This window comes from Hyla sarda, chromosome 1, assembly GCF_029499605.1.
Source record: "Hyla sarda isolate aHylSar1 chromosome 1, aHylSar1.hap1, whole genome shotgun sequence".
NCBI classification, from domain to species: Eukaryota; Metazoa; Chordata; class Amphibia; order Anura; family Hylidae; genus Hyla; species Hyla sarda.
Genome location: NC_079189.1, coordinates 81,803,395 through 81,822,635, shown reverse-complemented (window position 1 = coordinate 81,822,635; position 19,241 = coordinate 81,803,395). Strand labels below are relative to the sequence as shown.

The 19,241-nt window shown below is 43.0% G+C and overlaps 1 protein-coding gene across 8 annotated transcripts in view; it reads right to left on the bottom strand.

Annotated features, from left to right (window-relative positions):
- Positions 1-379: 379 nt before the first annotated feature.
- The window catches only part of NWD2 (NACHT and WD repeat domain containing 2), a 328,260-nt gene continuing 309,398 nt past the window's right edge, over positions 380-19,241 (bottom strand). For all 8 annotated transcript variants that reach the window (XM_056556307.1, XM_056556317.1, XM_056556298.1 and 5 more), the window contains 2 exons: positions 16,618-17,207; positions 380-8,912 (listed from right to left, as the gene is read on the bottom strand). In XM_056556307.1, the coding sequence (XP_056412282.1) occupies positions 4,980-8,912; positions 16,618-17,207 (4,523 nt within the window). In that variant the 3' untranslated portion in view covers positions 380-4,979. The remainder of the gene's footprint in view (positions 8,913-16,617; positions 17,208-19,241) is intronic.

Below are 19,241 nucleotides of genomic sequence, written 5' to 3'. Positions count from 1 at the left end.
AAGACAGAAAATAGACAGTCATAAGATTAAAAAGCCTTTGATTTATGAATAATTTTAGTATTTTCTTTGTTCTATCATTATTCCTATTTTATATAGATCAATAATGTTCATTGCTCATTTAGTGCTAATAAATTAGAAGAGGTTGGGACCACCAATTTTTATTATACCGTACCCCCATTAAAACTGGAGGTTCATCTCACCAGAAAATCTTCAGTGCAGTCAAAAGAAGCAGGTCACCACTACAAAAAAGCAAAACAAAACCAGCACCACACCCGTCCTTAGGTTGCGGGTGGTATTACAGCTGAGTTTCAATGCAATGAATGGAGCCAAGTTGTAATACCACAAATAATCCAAAAACATGTGTGGTGCTCTTTTTGAAAAATAAATAAATAAATAAATAAAATAAAATAAAAAAATGTTTTCTTCCTGAATAACCCTTATAACATTAGAATCCCAAATGACTGGGTAAATGTAAAACAGTGCACGTTCCACCTGGGAAAATACTACAACCACTAACTTACTGACATCTTGATAAATCCAAGCACATGTGAGGCCGCCTGTGCAGCAGCTTTAGAAATCTAAGCCAGCTTGGAGCTATAGATTTTAACTACTATTTCACCTCCATTTACACCTTGGCTTGGCACAGATTGTAATAAATTTCCCACCTTAATGTTCCATACACGATCCCAGGGGCTGGCACAGACAGTAGGGGGCTCTATGAAGCAGCATAATATGAGACCCATGGCCATCGATGGCACATCATACTGCTCCTCTCATGTCTTACTGACTGCTGTTGTCAAGTCTTCTGGTCCCTGCTGTGGTCATCTTCTTCCTCCTTTCAATGACGTTTCTTGTACACTCAACCAATCACTGTGCTAAGAGAACAGTTCCTGCCAGCATAAAAACACCCCAATTGGAAGGAGAAAGAAGAGAACCACAACCACAGTGGTGGAGCAGGATGGTAAGAGTGCTGTTTTTTTTTTTTTTTTTTTTTTTACTTTGAGGGCACAGTGAGGCATATAACATAAATAATTTTTCCCCCAGAGAACCCCTTTAACCTTGTGTCTACCACCAAGGATACAGGTAATAACCCTGCTTTGCTGCCCTACACCTCCAGAGTTACTTGAATGAATAGACCCTTTTGTGCACCAGACCTATTGAGATAATGTCAATAACTTTAATAATTTCCATACAACACCAGAGCTGCAAATATTAACCCACTCTCTGGCCAATACTACCACAGATGCCGATATTAACCCATCAAGTGTCCTTGGCCACTACAGATTTTTGTTTAACCCTTTCTCTTGCCCAAGACCACCAGAGATAGTTATACACACATCCAATCCAGATCACCCTTTGTCTGCCAAACTCCATTGAGACCTGCAATCCTCAGCCAGGACACAATATTCTAGTATTAAAGAGTACCTGTCATCAAAAAAACTTTTAATATATGGTGTATTAATGTATGGCAAACAACTTCCTAATTGAATGTAATGGGGAAAAAAAAGTTTATTTATAACTGTATTAACCGTTTGAAAAAGTCACCACTAGGTGTCTCCCTACATTTCCCGGCTGCATAGATTTTGGACTCATGCAGGCCTGGCATGAGTCGGAAATCTCAGACTGCAGCCAGGACACGTGACCAGCACAGCACTGCTCCTTGACTGTCAATCAGACAGGCGGAGGAGCACTGTGACTGCTAATTATAGCCAATTTTTTGATGCTATATGGCTGTATTAATAATTTGCAGCTGTTTTGTTTCGCCTTATTTTGAGATATCCTGTGCTTTAGTATAATGTATATGGGCTCCTTAAGGCCCTGGATAACCATAAAACAGCAAGTAAACATCCCCAAGTAATTTCTGTGTTTATAAATATCAGATATAATTTCCTTCATTTATTTTTTATTAGAGGAAAATTGTCATCAGTATCACCTGCACTAACCTGTTGGTACAGATGTGTAGTGCAGGTGACACTGATGATAACCATACTTACCTGTCCCTGATCTATGGTCTTATTTTCCCACTATCTTGCTCTATATGTTTAGTTCCAGCTTGGGGCATGGGTGGAGCTTCATGATGTCACTGCTGCTGTTTCTCCAGGCCTGCTTGCAGCAGTACCAAGCAGAAAAATGGTAGCGGTTATGTCAGGAGGCTTTGCCTGTGCCCCAAGATACGTAGAAAGATAGCGAGACAACGGGACCAGAGATCAGGGATTGGTAAGTATGGTTATCATCAGTGTCACCGGCACAACACATCTGCACCAAGATCCAGCTAGAGGAAGTGCGCAAGGCGCACAAAACAATTTATTCCGGCAGCCCCGTCCTCCACCCCACTCCCCGCCTGTTACCTGTGTCCGGTTCCCGAATGGTGAATAAAGACATCCTGAATGGTGAGTGCCACCTTCTGTGCTTCTTTGCTTTTGAACATCTGTACCAAGAGGTTAGTGCGGGTGACACAGATGACAGTTTTCCTTTATAAATAATTGTTTATAAATAGTTGTCTTGCAAATTATAAACTTGTGTTGGCTTTTATATTGTACTTATTAGGAAATATGTGCCCTGGATTTAGTTGATTGCAAGTATTAAATGTCAGGTCAGATAAATTTTTTGCATTAACGTTAGTATTGGCCATAGAGCCAGCATAGGTTACATTTAGCATTTTTGTACATTTTCTTTTGCTGCAAATTTCTTTTGCATTTATCCTTAGCCTTACATTATTATGCCTATGGTGCTCCATTTTTATGGCTTGTATGAATGCCTAAGACAGCTTGGCTCAATGGCATATATTTGTGATGCTCAATATACACATGGGCATCCATTACGTTTTATGAGCAGAGCCTAAAGAACCTAAGGTCTTATCATACCTTGATACATTGATGTGTTTAAAAAAACATGTAATAACAAATCAGTCAAAATCAGCTTGCTGACAGAAGCCATTGTTATTAAAGGGTGAATTTTTGTTATTACACTTTAGAATACCTATTCCTCTAAGGAGTAAATATACATTTATAAACTTAGAAACATTACATGTTTATGATCTGTATGTATAGTGTATCTGTATGTATAGTGTATGATCTGTATGTATAGTTCTCATTTAATCTCTATGTCTTCAACAATGCAGGTACTAGTAATAATAGAACCAGTGTATCGTCTTTTTTCATTTCTTCTTGACTGCAATTCATTAACTTTTTTTAAAATTTTTATTTCAATGACATTTATTTAAAACTCAAAGCAACATTCCAGTAGATAAATTATAAATTTAAAGTGCCCAGGTTGCAATTCTAACATAAACTTCATATTCCCCCGATCCCATTCTGGTGTCACTTTGACAGTGCTGGTCCCCTGCTTTCAGCATTTCCTCTTCTCTGTCCTGCTCATCCCAAGTTCGGCTAAGTGGGAACATTTTGCGAGTCAGGGTGGAGAAGAAAAAATGCTGACCTTCCTCAGTTGGAATGGCACTGGTGGGGGATTGGGGGCAGGTGAGTACAGATTTTGTCTTAGAATGGCACCCTGTACACTTGTTAATGTTGACTTCTGGAATATGACTTTAAGTTTTTATTTTCTTTGCTTTGGTTATTACTACACAGATTAATTATTTCCAAACAATTTCTAAACACCTATTTTTATGAACATTAACATAGGGGATTTAGATAAGGTTTGGGATGTCGCCATTCATGACAATTGCCTTTTTCTGCTCCAGCAATACCAAACGGTACCAAAAACTCAAAATTGGGTCAAACTATAGGGATGTCAGATACTACTATACATTGTATACAACCATGGTCAGATATATTCTCTAAAAGCAATGCTTCAAAGAGAATGGTACCTCTCGTAAAGAGCATAAGTTGGAGCATTCAGTGTGTAAATGTGGAGTCACATGGAGGTATAGTATGCGTCTATAGAAATGGCCAAGTGCTTGTTGCTTATGGTTTCCTTGCATAAAAGCATTTTTCCTTGGATTTATAGAGCTACTGGCTATATTTGTGCCCCTTATTTGGGAACATTTTATAGAATTATTTTGTTATCTCACTTTTTGGTGAATTCACTTTTTGTATTTTGGTGTTTTTATTTTTTTTTATATATCTTTAAAAGCTACATTTTATGACACCTTAAATTTGTAGTTACAAAACATTAACTTTTTCTGACTTTAATCTGTGAGGTTCATTATCTGTATCTGTTTCATACATACAGTCTTCATAAGTACATGTGTCTCTTTAATTTTCTTGGGGTTTAGCTATTTTTTTGTAGAGCGGTATATAAATACTGTATATGTGTATATATGGTTTAAAAAAAACTGTCTGTTATTTTGAGGCATTGTATGTAATTTCATTAGCAGATTAGGTCATGAGATATTAGCTGATTTTTTTTTCTATGGGGGAGATTAATTAAACCTGTCCAGAGGAAAATTTGCACAGTTGCCCATAGCAACCAATCAGCTCGCTTCTTTCATTTTTAACAAGGCCTATACAAAATGAAAGAAGCAATCTGATTGGTTGCTATGGGCAACTTTTCCTTTGCACAGGTTTTGATAAATCTCCCCCATATAGCTGCCAATAGCAACCAATGTAATGTTTCTTTTAATTTTTTTAATAAAATAAATATGAATAGGAAAAAGAGAATAGCCCAAAGTTCGATGAATTACTGCTTCTATTCTAGAACAAGATATATGAACGCAGTTAGGACAAACACCGTAATCTGCTCACAAGGCAAGAACCTTGATGTATTTTGTTAGTTTTTTCTTACACGCAGGAGATGACAAGGGCAGTAAGTTTCCTTCTTTTATACCTCAAGTCTTTTAGCAATGGTCATATAGGGAATTCTGCATAGCAGAGCATTAGCTACGTGCTGGATATAATTCTGCTATACTTTTAGTGATGCTTTCATCATTACTGAAATGTGACATATTGTATCCACCAAAGGACACTATAAAGAACAATGGGGCAGATTTGTAAACATTTTTGATCAATCATTTGGTGGCCTTAGTTGTTGGCGGCAAAGCTCTGCCCCCTGCAGTCAATGGCAGAACACATTTTCTCATAGCAAAAGTTATGTTTTTTAGGGGGTGTTGACTCTGTTCCTTCGCCACATTCAGAAACTGTGATAGGGCTATCTCTTGCAAACACTTCGGTGGATTCCCTCCACAAGCAGTCGGGTGCCATTTTAAAGATGTAGTTATTGCATTTTGGCCTATTTAAGCGTGTTTTGTTAGTGAAAATCTGACGGCTATTGGAAGTGGCGATTTTAATTTTTAATGTTGCATCTACCCTGTCCACCACAGTGTAAGTGCCAATGCTTCCATCATCAAACCCTACAACAATATTGAGGTGCCTTTGTGAGAGTGCAAGAAAGGTTGGCGGTTTATACAAAGTACAAGCACCGATACTTTTGCCATCTGCAAGTCTCATCACTATTAAACTTGAGACAGAATTGTCTTCATCATCTTCCCCATTTTGGAAGCAAATGTAGACAAGGTAACGTCCATCACAAGACAGATTCTGCTTCCATATTAACCCTGATGCATGCACCACTCTGAGTTTTCCAGTGTGAAGATCTAAGACATTGAATTTTTCATCTCCATGAGTAATAATACCAAGTTTCCCATTTGGAGAGATTTCAAAATCATTAAGATTTTTTAAGAAGTTACATGGCAACTGGACTCTTCTGCAGATGGCTTCCTCAGCAAGGCTCCAGATGCTCACTGTCTCAGTGGATGTCATGAATACAACAAACTCTGGACAGTCAGGAATTAACTTAAAGTTGATGATTGTTGATCCATCGTCACAGCAGTATTTTTTTGTTATGCTTCCTGTCCATAGGCTTACAGCCAAAAGTTTGTTCTTGGTCATTCCAATCAAAAATGTATTTGCAGTAGTTATAAGTGCATTTTTTAAGGCAGCTAAGATATTACATACTTTATGGCCTGTTGCAAGCCTCCATACTCTGGATGCATTTTGCTCACATAAAGACACTATGAATTGATCATTATGTGTTATTAACAGTTCCGATATTCTTTGACCACTAATCCGGAAGAGGTTTTCCCCGGTGCCGGTATGCCAAACATATTGGTTACATTTGTCATCTGAAGTGACCATTAGTTCTCCGGTGGTTGTAAGTACACCATTTTCCACAATACCTTCATGCTTAAAGGATGATTCAATGCAGCCTGTGTTAAAATTCCATTTTTGAACATATTCAGATCCATCAATGGAGTATATGTAATCCCCTCTCCCAGACAATAATACTGTATGCACGGCTCTCCCAGTCTTGTCAATATTGGACATTGCACTTAAAATGTCAGTGTCCCAGATGGAAAGTACTCCACTGATAGACAGGGACAAAAGTAAGTTATGATGGCTCGATTTCACTAATTTTACTATATTCCCTGAGATCTCTTGTAAACTTGCCATACACTGCCCAGTGTCTCTTCTCCAAACAAAAATAGATGAGGTATTTTCCATGGAAGCAATAATACAGTCACAGCTTCGGGAGAGCACAGCTGATATAAAGCGTTCATTGCGTTTTGCCCTAAACTTTTCAGAAACTTTCCACATATGTGTGTCCAGAAGTTCAATGCTTAATGCCTTACAGATTAAAAGTGCACTTTGGTCTTCAGACAGCTCAGTGCTTATAACGTCACTGTCTCCCTTTGTACAATCGAACTCTTCCGTCAGCTGCGGATTGGTTATTTCCTCTATATTCCAAACTGATAGGCTCCCTTCGTTGTCAATCATCGCCACTTCTTGAGTAATATCAAGAACAAGGATATATTTCACAAAGCCACCAGAAAATTCAGAAGTTACAGTTGATAACTTCTCGCCAGTGCCTAAGTGAAATATCGTTGTGGTATTGAGGTATTGGCCACAAAATGCATATTGCCCATCTGAGGAACACTGGATGCATGTTACTTCATACCAACAATGAAAATTATAAAGAGGCCACCCATAAAGCAAATCTATAACATTAACATTTTTATTTGCTTCCAACCAGGCTAGTGCATGTGTATGAGATAGTGTGAAGCCATTGATTAGGTTTGGCCCACCTCCTACACTTTTAGAACCTTTAACTTCTACTTCGGACAGAAGGCAAGAGTTTAAATTGTCATAGATTAACAGGGTGTTTTTTGCTGTGGACACAACAAGGTATTTTTCATCGGCTGTAAGCTTCATTCCCATAATGACAAACTGAGTGGTGGTTATTTGTCTTAAAAGTTGTCTCGATTCAACATCCCAAGTACTGATTGTGCCGTTCTCAAGTGCGGAAATGATTATATTTGGGCTATACGTAGGAAGGACCTCTGTAACATGCAATGAGCTAGACGACAGAGAAAGCCTTTCTGGGGTGTAGGACACGTCCATCGAAGAGTGCAGTGGGACAATCGAACAGTATTTAGGTCCATCTTTGTCACATTCCACAAGAAGATTTCTGAACTTAGGCAAAGAACTCACAACTGGAAGTAATATTTGCTGCAGTTCAGCAGAGAGTGACCCTGGATTTTTCAGAATCTTGTTTTTTATGCTTTGAAGAGTACTGGCGAGGAATTTCAGCTCTTTATCTTGTGAGTAATTATATGCTATTTCAATGTCACTTAAAGCCCTATCAAATTGTCCAATTTTAATCATTGTATAGAGCCAGCTGAAGTTCATTGTAATCCCAGACATTATTTCATCTGCCATACCACATCTTGTTAAATGATGTAGTAGTTCTGTCATTTTCCTGTGATTTACAAAGAAAATATCAGGCTGTAAAGGATTACACTGAAATGCCCATGGCTGCTCAGGAGCCTGCCTGTCAAACTCATTTTCATCATTGTAGTGTATTTCATCGTTGCGTATGCCCCTGTGTTCATTCGGAATGCAGTTCTCAAAATAGTTATGATCATTGTAGAATGGCTTTTTCCTGCCTCCCGACCATGTACCGAGAAAGTACTCTGCCATATTGACATGCATTTCTTGCAAGTCCTCCTCATTGCTGAGATACAACTTTTGGGCGATCACGTGAAGATGTCTATTGGACCAAACCAAAAGAGTACAATTTCTTATGTGTCGTTCAATCAAATATCCTGCCAGATCTTCTTTAATTTGTGCAATGATTGTATATGGTATCCTTAATGGATTCAATGTTTTCCCATTTGTTAGTAACTCATTCATGACATTATTATCAAGAGCCAAAATGTCTTCCAGTTCCACCTCGCTGAGTCCTGTTTTAGCCATTGTTATATAACCGAGTGCTCTTGAGACCAACCTCAGACCACATTTGTTTTCCAGAGAACAGAATAACTGCTCTATGTTCTCATGGACTGTCACACAGAGGGTTGATTCATCAACATCCTTATGAGACCTCCAATTTCTGACCTCTCTGAATGTCAGGTTTACAAACATTGGTAGAGTACACCTAGAAAATGCTTCATTGACATAGATTTGCTGACCTGATGTTACTTTCCTTTTAACTCTCAATAGCTGATGTTTAAGTATTTGGCTGCACATTTTCCTATCTCGTGGAATAAGTTCTATGTAGTTGTCCTCGTTATTTATAAGGCACCTTAGTTTTTGGAGAATTCCATGCTTGTTTGGCAGTGTTGACAAAACAATACGAACTGTGCGTGGAAGATGAATGGGAAGCCACCAAAGTTTCCTGGCGTCATCACTATCTGTAAGTTGTTCAAGGCTGTCTAACACGAGAACCAGGGGCTTATGAAAAGAAGACTCATTCAGCAAGTTTAAAAAGAGCTCTCGCAGATCTACGATCTTTTTAGGAATGCTCTGCAGTAAACATCTGTAATTCAGAGCTAGCTGCTCACACAGGCTTTGAAGCATATCGCTCAAGTCAGAGCTCATTTCTGTGGATCCAAGAAATCTTACAATGACGACAGGATTTGACTCTGGTCCCATATCTTCCTGAAGCCATGAGCTGACCTAAAAACATAAGAATAAATGGATTAGTTTAGAATAGGAAATGGATAATTCTGGTTATAGATGACTTAAAAAATAGGATTCATTAAGCTAAGGTGATAATGGAAATACATTTTCTCAGACTATTATGCTATACTAAACTTATATTAAATATTTCATAATGTATTTGTTGTTATTTATTGGCCTCTAAATACCTTATGATCTTATAAAAAAGTCTCTACTAAAAGTCAAAATTTAGTATGATATAAATTATGCAAAAATCCGATCAACCAGAGATGTCAATATGAACCTCTCCCCCCCCTTACAACCCTGAATCACTAAGGACACTGCCATCTAGCTGTTACGCCGAGCGCTCCGGGTCCCCGCTCCTCCCCGGAGCGCTCGCTACACTCTCTCTGCTGCAGCGCTCCGGTCAGATCCACTGACCCGGGGCGCTGCGATTCTGCTTCCAGCCGGGATGCGATTCGCGATGCGGGTAGCGCCCGCTCGCGATGCGCACCCCGGCTCCCGTACCTGACTCGCTCTCCCTCGGTCCTGTCCCGGCGCGCGCGGCCCCGCTCCCTAGGGCGCGCGCGCGCTGGGTCTTTGCGATTTAAAGGGCCACTGCGCCGCTGATTGGCGCAGTGATTCCAATTAGTGTCTTCACCTGTGCACTTCCCTATATCACCTCACTTCCCCTGCACTTCCCTGCCGGATCTTGTTGCCATTGTGCCAGTGAAAGCGTTCCTTGTGTGTTCCTAGCCTGTGTTCCAGACCTCCTGCCGTTGCCCCTGACTACGATCCTTGCTGCCTGCCCCGACCTTCTGCTACGTCCGACCTTGCTTCTGTCTACTCCCTTGTACCGCGCCTATCTTCAGCAGCCAGAGAGGTGAGCCGTTGCTAGTGGATACGACCTGGTCACTACCGCCGCAGCAAGACCATCCCGCTTTGCGGCGGGCTCTGGTGAAAACCAGTAGTGACTTAGAACCGATCCACTAGCACGGTCCACGCCAATCCCTCTCTGGCACAGAGGATCCACTACCTGCCGGCCGGCATCGTGACAGTAGATCCGGCCATGGATCCCGCTGAAGTTCCTCTGCCAGTTCTCGCTGACCTCACCACGGTGGTCGCCCAGCAGTCACAACAGATAGCGCAACAAGGCCAACAGCTGTCTCAACTGACCGTTATGCTACAACAGTTACTACCACAGCTTCAGCAGTCATCTCCTCCGCCAGCTCCTGCACCTCCTCCGCAGCGAGTGGCCGCTCCTGGGCTACGCCTATCCTTGCCGGATAAATTTGATGGGGACTCTAAGTTTTGCCGTGGCTTTCTTTCCCAATGTTCCCTGCATCTGGAGATGATGTCGGACCTGTTTCCCACAGAAAGGTCTAAGGTGGCTTTCGTAGTCAGCCTTCTGTCCGGAAAAGCCCTGTCATGGGCCACACCGCTCTGGGACCGCAATGACCCCGTCACTGCCTCTGTACACTCCTTCTTCTCGGAAATCCGAAGTGTCTTTGAGGAACCTGCCCGAGCCTCTTCTGCTGAGACTGCCCTGTTGAACCTGGCCCAGGGTAATTCTTCCGTTGGCGAGTATGCCGTACAATTCCGTACTCTTGCTTCAGAATTATCCTGGAATAATGAGGCCCTCTGCGCGACCTTTAAAAAAGGCCTATCCAGCAACATTAAAGATGTTCTGGCCGCACTAGAAATTCCTGCTAATCTACATGAACTTATTCACCTAGCCACTCGCATTGACATGCGTTTTTCCGAAAGGCGTCAGGAGCTCCGCCAAGATATGGACTCTGTTCGCACGAGGCGTTTCTTCTCCTCGGCTCCTCTCTCCTCTGGTCCCCTGCAATCTGTTCCTGTGCCTCCCGCCGTGGAGGCTATGCAGGTCGACCGGTCTCGCCTGACACCTCAAGAGAGGACACGACGCCGCATGGAGAACCTCTGCCTGTACTGTGCTAGTACCGAACACTTCCTGAGGGATTGTCCTATCCGTCCTCCCCGCCTGGAAAGACGTCCGCTGACTCCGCACAAAGGTGAGACAGTCCTTGATGTCTACTCTGCTTCTCCACGTCTTACTGTGCCTGTGCGGATGTCTGCCTCTGCCTTCTCCTTCTCTACTGTGGCCTTCTTGGACTCTGGATCTGCAGGAAATTTTATTTTGGCCTCTCTCGTCAACAGGTTCAACATCCCAGTGACCAGTCTCGCCAGACCCCTTTACATCAATTGTGTAAACAATGAAAGATTGGACTGTACCATACGCTTCCGCACGGAGCCCCTTCTAATGAGCATCGGATCTCATCACGAGAGGATTGAACTTTTGGTCCTCCCCAATTGCACCTCGGAAATTATCCTTGGACTTCCCTGGCTTCAACTTCATTCCCCAACCCTGGATTGGTCCACTGGGGAGATCAAGAGTTGGGGGCCCTCTTGTTCCAAGGACTGTCTAAGACCGGTTCCCAGTAACCCTTGCCGTGACTCTGTGGTTCCCTCAGTAACCGGTCTCCCTAAGGCCTATATGGACTTCGCGGATGTTTTCTGCAAAAAACAAGCTGAGACTCTACCTCCTCACAGGCCTTATGATTGCCCTATCGACCTCCTCCCGGGCACTACTCCACCCCGGGGCAGAATTTATCCTCTCTCTGCCCCAGAGACTCTTGCCATGTCTGAGTATGTCCAGGAAAATTTAAAAAAGGGCTTTATCCGTAAATCCTCCTCTCCTGCCGGAGCCGGATTTTTCTTTGTGTCCAAAAAAGATGGCTCCCTACGTCCTTGCATTGACTACCGCGGTCTTAATAAAATCACGGTTAAGAACCGCTACCCCCTACCCCTCATCTCTGAACTCTTTGATCGCCTCCAAGGTGCCCACATCTTTACTAAATTGGACTTAAGAGGCGCCTATAACCTCATCCGCATCAGAGAGGGGGATGAGTGGAAAACGGCGTTTAACACCAGAGATGGACACTTTGAGTATCTGGTCATGCCCTTTGGCCTGTGCAACGCCCCTGCTGTCTTCCAAGACTTTGTTAATGAAATTTTTCGTGATCTGTTATACTCCTGTGTTGTTGTATATCTGGACGATATCCTAATTTTTTCTGCCAATCTAGAAGAACACCGCCAGCATGTCCGTATGGTTCTTCAGAGACTTCGTGACAATCAACTCTATGCCAAAATTGAGAAATGTCTGTTTGAATGCCAATCTCTTCCTTTTCTAGGATATTTGGTCTCTGGCCAGGGACTACAAATGGATCCAGACAAACTCTCTGCCGTCTTAGATTGGCCACGCCCCTCCGGACTCCGTGCTATCCAACGCTTTTTGGGGTTCGCCAATTATTACAGGCAATTTATTCCACATTTTTCTACCGTTGTGGCTCCTATCGTGGCTTTAACCAAAAAAAATGCCGATCCCAAGTCTTGGCCTCCTCAAGCGGAAGACGCCTTTAAACGACTCAAGTCTGCCTTTTCTTCGGCTCCCGTGCTCTCCAGACCTGACCCTTCCAAACCCTTCCTATTGGAGGTTGATGCCTCCTCAGTGGGAGCTGGAGCTGTTCTTTTACAAAAAAATTCTTCCGGGCATGCTGTCACTTGTGGGTTTTTTTCTAGGACCTTCTCTCCGGCGGAGAGGAACTACTCCATCGGGGATCGAGAGCTTCTAGCCATTAAATTAGCACTTGAGGAATGGAGGCATCTGCTGGAGGGATCAAGATTTCCAGTTATTATTTACACCGACCACAAGAACCTCTCCTACCTCCAGTCTGCCCAACGGCTGAATCCTCGCCAGGCCCGGTGGTCTCTGTTCTTTGCCCGATTTAATTTTGAGATTCACTTTCGTCCTGCCGATAAGAACATTAGGGCCGATGCTCTCTCTCGTTCCTCGGATGCCTCAGAAGTTGAACTCTCTCCGCAACACATCATTCCACCTGACTGCCTGATCTCCACTTCTCCAGCCTCCATCAGGCAAACTCCTCCAGGAAAGACCTTTGTTTCTCCACGCCAACGCCTCGGAATCCTCAAATGGGGTCACTCCTCCCATCTCGCCGGTCATGTGGGCATCAAGAAATCTGTGCAACTCATCTCCCGCTTCTATTGGTGGCCGACTCTGGAGACGGATGTTGTGGACTTTGTGCGAGCCTGCACTATCTGTGCCCGGGATAAGACTCCTCGCCAGAAGCCCGCTGGTTTTCTTCATCCCCTGCCTGTCCCCGAACAGCCTTGGTCTCTGATTGGTATGGATTTTATTACTGATTTACCCCCTTCCCGTGGCAACACTGTTATTTGGGTGGTCGTTGATCGATTCTCCAAAATGGCACATTTCATCCCTCTTCCTGGTCTTCCTTCAGCGCCTCAGTTGGCTAAACAATTTTTTGTACACATTTTTCGTCTTCACGGGTTGCCTACGCAGATCGTCTCGGATAGAGGCGTCCAATTCGTGTCTAAATTCTGGAGGGCTCTCTGTAAACAACTCAAGATTAAATTAAATTTTTCTTCTGCATATCATCCCCAGTCCAATGGACAAGTAGAAAGAATTAACCAAGTCTTGGGTGATTATTTGCGACATTTTGTTTCCTCCCGCCAGGATGACTGGGCAGATCTCCTTCCATGGGCCGAATTCTCGTATAACTTCAGAGTCTCTGAATCTTCCTCCAAATCCCCATTTTTCGTGGTGTACGGCCGTCACCCTCTTCCCCCCCTCCCTACCCCCTTGCCCTCTGGTCTGCCCGCTGTGGATGAAATTTCTCGTGACCTTTCCATTATATGGAGAGAGACCCAAAATTCTCTCTTACAGGCTTCATCACGCATGAAGAAGTTCGCGGATAAGAAAAGAAGAGCTCCTCCCGTTTTTTCCCCTGGAGACAAGGTATGGCTCTCCGCTAAATATGTCCGCTTCCGTGTCCCTAGCTACAAGTTGGGACCACGCTATCTTGGTCCTTTCAAAATTTTGTGTCAAATTAATCCTGTCTCTTACAAACTTCTTCTTCCTCCTTCTCTTCGTATCCCTAATGCCTTTCACGTCTCTCTTCTTAAACCACTCATCCTCAACCGTTTTTCTCCCAAATCTGTTCCTCCCACTCCTGTTTCCGGCTCCTCGGACATCTTCTCTGTCAAAGAGATCTTAGCCTCTAAAAAGGTCAGAGGGAAAACTTTTTTTTTAGTGGACTGGGAGGGTTGTGGTCCTGAAGAGAGATCCTGGGAACCTGAGGACAACATCCTAGATAAAAGTCTGCTCCTCAGGTTCTCAGGCCCTAAGAAGAGGGGGAGACCCAAGGGGGGGGGTACTGTTACGCCGAGCGCTCCGGGTCCCCGCTCCTCCCCGGAGCGCTCGCTACACTCTCTCCGCTGCAGCGCTCCGGTCAGATCCACTGACCCGGGGCGCTGCGATTCTGCTTCCAGCCGGGATGCGATTCGCGATGCGGGTAGCGCCCGCTCGCGATGCGCACCCCGGCTCCCGTACCTGACTCGCTCTCCCTCGGTCCTGTCCCGGCGCGCGCGGCCCCGCTCCCTAGGGCGCGCGCGCGCCGGGTCTTTGCGATTTAAAGGGCCACTGCGCCGCTGATTGGCGCAGTGATTCCAATTAGTGTCTTCACCTGTGCACTTCCCTATATCACCTCACTTCCCCTGCACTTCCCTGCCGGATCTTGTTGCCATTGTGCCAGTGAAAGCGTTCCTTGTGTGTTCCTAGCCTGTGTTCCAGACCTCCTGCCGTTGCCCCTGACTACGATCCTTGCTGCCTGCCCCGACCTTCTGCTACGTCCGACCTTGCTTCTGTCTACTCCCTTGTACCGCGCCTATCTTCAGCAGCCAGAGAGGTGAGCCGTTGCTAGTGGATACGACCTGGTCACTACCGCCGCAGCAAGACCATCCCGCTTTGCGGCGGGCTCTGGTGAAAACCAGTAGTGACTTAGAACCGATCCACTAGCACGGTCCACGCCAATCCCTCTCTGGCACAGAGGATCCACTACCTGCCAGCCGGCATCGTGACACTAGCTTTTTAATACAATAAACTAAATAAAATCTGATTGTCTAAACAACAAAGTAGATATGAAACACAAAACATGGTTGCTGGCATTAATTATGTCACTATCCTAGATCACTAGGGATCATTAATTAACATCCTCATTACACTAGAACATTAGGAAGGTTTGCATTAACTTTTCACCATCATAGATCACAAGAGATGTTGACATTAATCACTCAAGTACACTGGACTATTATAGGGGGTGGCATTAACACATTTTCTACACTAGTCCACCAGGAATGTTGCCATTTACTTATTAAATACCTTAGACTACCAGGATTATGACAAATAAAACATTCAGACACATATCAGAGCAAAAACCAAGCAGTGGGAGGGAAAGAACTGCATGTAGAGCTCAGAGACAGGATTATGTGGAGGCAAAGATCTGGAGTAGGGTGAAAAAAAAATTCTGTTGCACTGAAAGCTTGCAAGAGCATAGTGGCCTCCAAAATTCTTACTAGCATTCAGTGGTCAGCCCTGTTGTTTTGTAGAACTATAATCCTTGACTTAAAGCGTCTCATTTAAATAAGCATTTGACATGTCTCACAGATATGTCTCAGTACTGAGACCCCCCTCTGACCATGAGATATAGTTGGGTGCAGTGTGCTTTAGTAAGCTTCACTCCCTGGCTTGGAGCTCTATCCAATTGATTGCAGGAGATGGGCTCCATTAAAAGTCTATGAAACTCTTCTCCTTCAATCAGTCAAACCATCCAGCTAGCCGGGGAGTGAGTTCACTCCCACGGGGCTATATCTAATGATGGGAGGGGGTATTAGCACTGACACCTGACCGCTAAAACTTTTGACATTGTGCTTTATTTAAAAAATTCTATAAAAAAGTTCCAATCAAGGAAAACAGCTGTATGGAGTTGGTATATTCTCTCCGTGTTTGTATGTATTTCTGCTACGTATTTTAGTTTCCTAAAACATTCCAAAAACATACAGATATATTGCTTGGCTTCCTATAAAAGTAATGTGCCAAAAAAATTAAAATTTTACTTGGGACCCATTGGTAGCCAATGGCTGATGTGAGTAATGAAAGTAAATAAAGACAATCCTCTTGGCTAGGATACAGTATATATATATATATATATATATATATATATATATTCCTTTGAATTAATGTATAACAGGATAATTCCAACCTGTCCAGTTTATATTTCTGTTGAAACCATTGATTTGGTGAGACAATTGGCCATTCCCATATTTCATGGAAATGGCCAATTGTCTCACCAAATCAATGGTTTCAACAGAAATATAAACTGGACAGGTTGGAATTATCCTGTTATACATTAATGCAAAGGAAGACATTTTAGATTTTTTGAAGAAGTACTATGGGTCTATAGTTTGTTATGTAGTTAAGATTGTAACATTTCAAGCTATATACATAAAAGCTTGATATTCACAAACCAATTTCTCGTAGTCTGGTCTTTCATAAACGTGTTGCGGTCAGTAAACAATTCTGCCAATGCGGAAATGAGGAACATCTGCTAAAATGTGCTAAGTGTACTGAGAAATCTTGTCCCATCTGTATACCAGTACTTACATTTAACCTACAAAAGGCTTCACATGCATCAGAAACTTAGATCATGAAAATTAAGTGTAGAACAGAATGTTTGAGATGTGAGCACGAATATTTTTCATTAAAATTTTTAATTATTTAGGTTTATAAAACAGACAAATAAGAAATAGGCTGATTTGCTGTTACCTTTTTGGCTACTTCTGCTAAAAGGAGTGTTTTCCCAGTGCATGGTCCACCATATACCACTAATGGGCTGTTATGCCCTGATTTGGAAGGCTGTATGTATTTATGAACAAGGCTTAGCGCTTCACATCTGTATTCATAAAAGGAAGAGTAGGTTCTACATAAAGATAAATGCTGCAAGATTTCATCATACAGTGGATCTGTCTCGGTTTCAAAGTTCTGTTGCACAGTTGCCTGGATGATATCGATCATGTCTTCATAGAACTGCTTGCAAAGTCCATCCACATAATGGTTCTCCACTTCTTGAGAGTAGCCCAGTTTCATGTCGCAATGTGTCACTGAGGTGTAAACCCGTAGATTGGATGATGCAACGATTGTTGGAATAAATTCATCCCTGAGCTTTACCATCTTCTCAAGGGCCTCTGGGTCTCGCACATTCTTGCCTTCCACTTTTATCACATCAGTATACTTGGACATCTCGGGTATTTTCACATGTTTTTCAATATTGGAAATTTTCCGAATATAGCAAACACATTTCTTTAAAAATGCAGCTGTTTGCTTTCCTAAAGCGAAGTCAAACTCGTCTTCCAGGGCTAAGGAAAACAAAAATATTCTGTTAATGAAATCAAAACAATACTGATGGATACAGTTCATTACTTGTCATTGGCTAATAGATCTCTTACTTCAATTGTTCAATGTCTATTGTCAGTGATTGGGGCATGCAACATGGAAAAGGTATTTCCACAATTTAAAGCCATGGATAGGGGGTACCTAGATGATCATGGGGTCCGACCACTGGGACCTCTACCAATCAACAGAACGGCGGGAAATGTCCCCTGCAATGAAAGGAGAAAAGTGCATGTGTGGCCAGCACTCCATTCATTGTTTATGGAGCAGCACAGAAGTTGAACACTGCTTTATAGAGAATGAGTAGAGCACTGGCCATGCATGCGCGGTCCACTACATTTTTTCCTATGTTCTGGTGATCAGCGGGGGTCCCAGTGGTTGGGTAAGGGATAACTTTAAATTGTGTGACTTTCCCTTTTAAAGGAAGTATATTATGAAATTTCCTATCATGTACAACATAGGGTAACTCCAAACTTGATACATTTTTAACTTTTTAGCAACAGAGCCATCATTACAGCAAACAATAAAAAAATACTACCTGTTGGGTTATAATCAGAAAAAGACATAAAGCCAGATTTACTAAACACCAGTATTTTACATGCCGGTCTTGATCTGAAGCCTGTTGGTGTAAATTTCTAAATAAATTTAGTAAGGGAAGCATACCTTTAAAATAAATATGTTGCATCTGTGACTGTCTATGCACCAGAGATTGAAATCTGCACCAGCTATGTGCTGGTGTAGATTGCAGCTCAATTTAATTCAGCCTAGGGTAAATTATAGTAAATGTGTCAGGTGACTTGATGCCACACCCCATTCATGCTATGCCCTGCCCACTTTCTTTAAAGTGGCAAAGAAGGCCTAAAATGACTGAAAAGATGCAAAAATGAGCAAATTTTGTAATGCCTTCTTAAAGAATATATGGGCCATCCTTTTTCTGTTGGTGCAATAAGGTTTTTAATCAGGATTTGGTGTAAGCAGTTTTGCTGCCATGAGTATAGGTGGCTTAGTGTAGTCTTAAAATGCGGATGAATTAATGTCTCCCGCTTCTCCATTTACTCACAAGCTGCAGACACTTCTGGCTTGCAGCGTGTGAGCCGCAGGGACGCGATCCCCGGCAGGCTGGCACGATGATGGGACGTCAACGTGCCTGCCGGAGATCCCGTCCCCGTGGCCGCAAGCCACAAGCAAGGGAGAGACCTGCTTGTGGGAACGTGGATTAGGTGAGTATGATTGTTTTATTTTTCTATGTTTGGGGCACTATGGGGGCATTATACAGGGGGCATTATATCTGAGGGGAACATTACAGGGGGCATTATATCTGAGAGGCACATTACAGGGGGCATTATATCTGAGGGGCACATTACAGGGGGCATTATATCTGAGGGGCACAGGGCAGGGGGCATTTTATGTCAGTACACAGAACTGTGAATATGTGAGAAGCACAGGACAGGGGGAATTATCAGTGAGGGGCACATGACAGGGCATTATATGACAGGGGGCATTATAATTGAGGGGCACATCACAGGGGGCATTATATGAGAGGGGCACATATGATGGGGCATTATATATGAGGGACACAGGACAGGGGGCATTATATGTGGCACATGACAGGAGGCATTATACGTGAGGGGCACAGGACAGAAGTAATTATTATGTAGGGGGGAATAGGACGAGCCATTATTATGTGGGGGAACAGGACGGAGCATAATTATTATGTGTGGGCACAGGACAGGGGACATTATTATTATGTCGGGGGCACAGGACAGGGGGGATTAATATGATGAGGGGACAGGACAGGGTACAATGTGTGGTAGTATTATATTCAGAGGGTACAGTGTGTGGTAGTATTATATTTAGAGGGTACAGTGTGTGGTAGTATATTCAGAGGGTATATTGTATAGCAATATTATATTCAGAGGGTACAGTGTGTAGGAATATTATATTCAGAGAGCGCAGTGTATAGCAGGGTTACAGTCATGGCCCTAAATGTTGGCACCCTG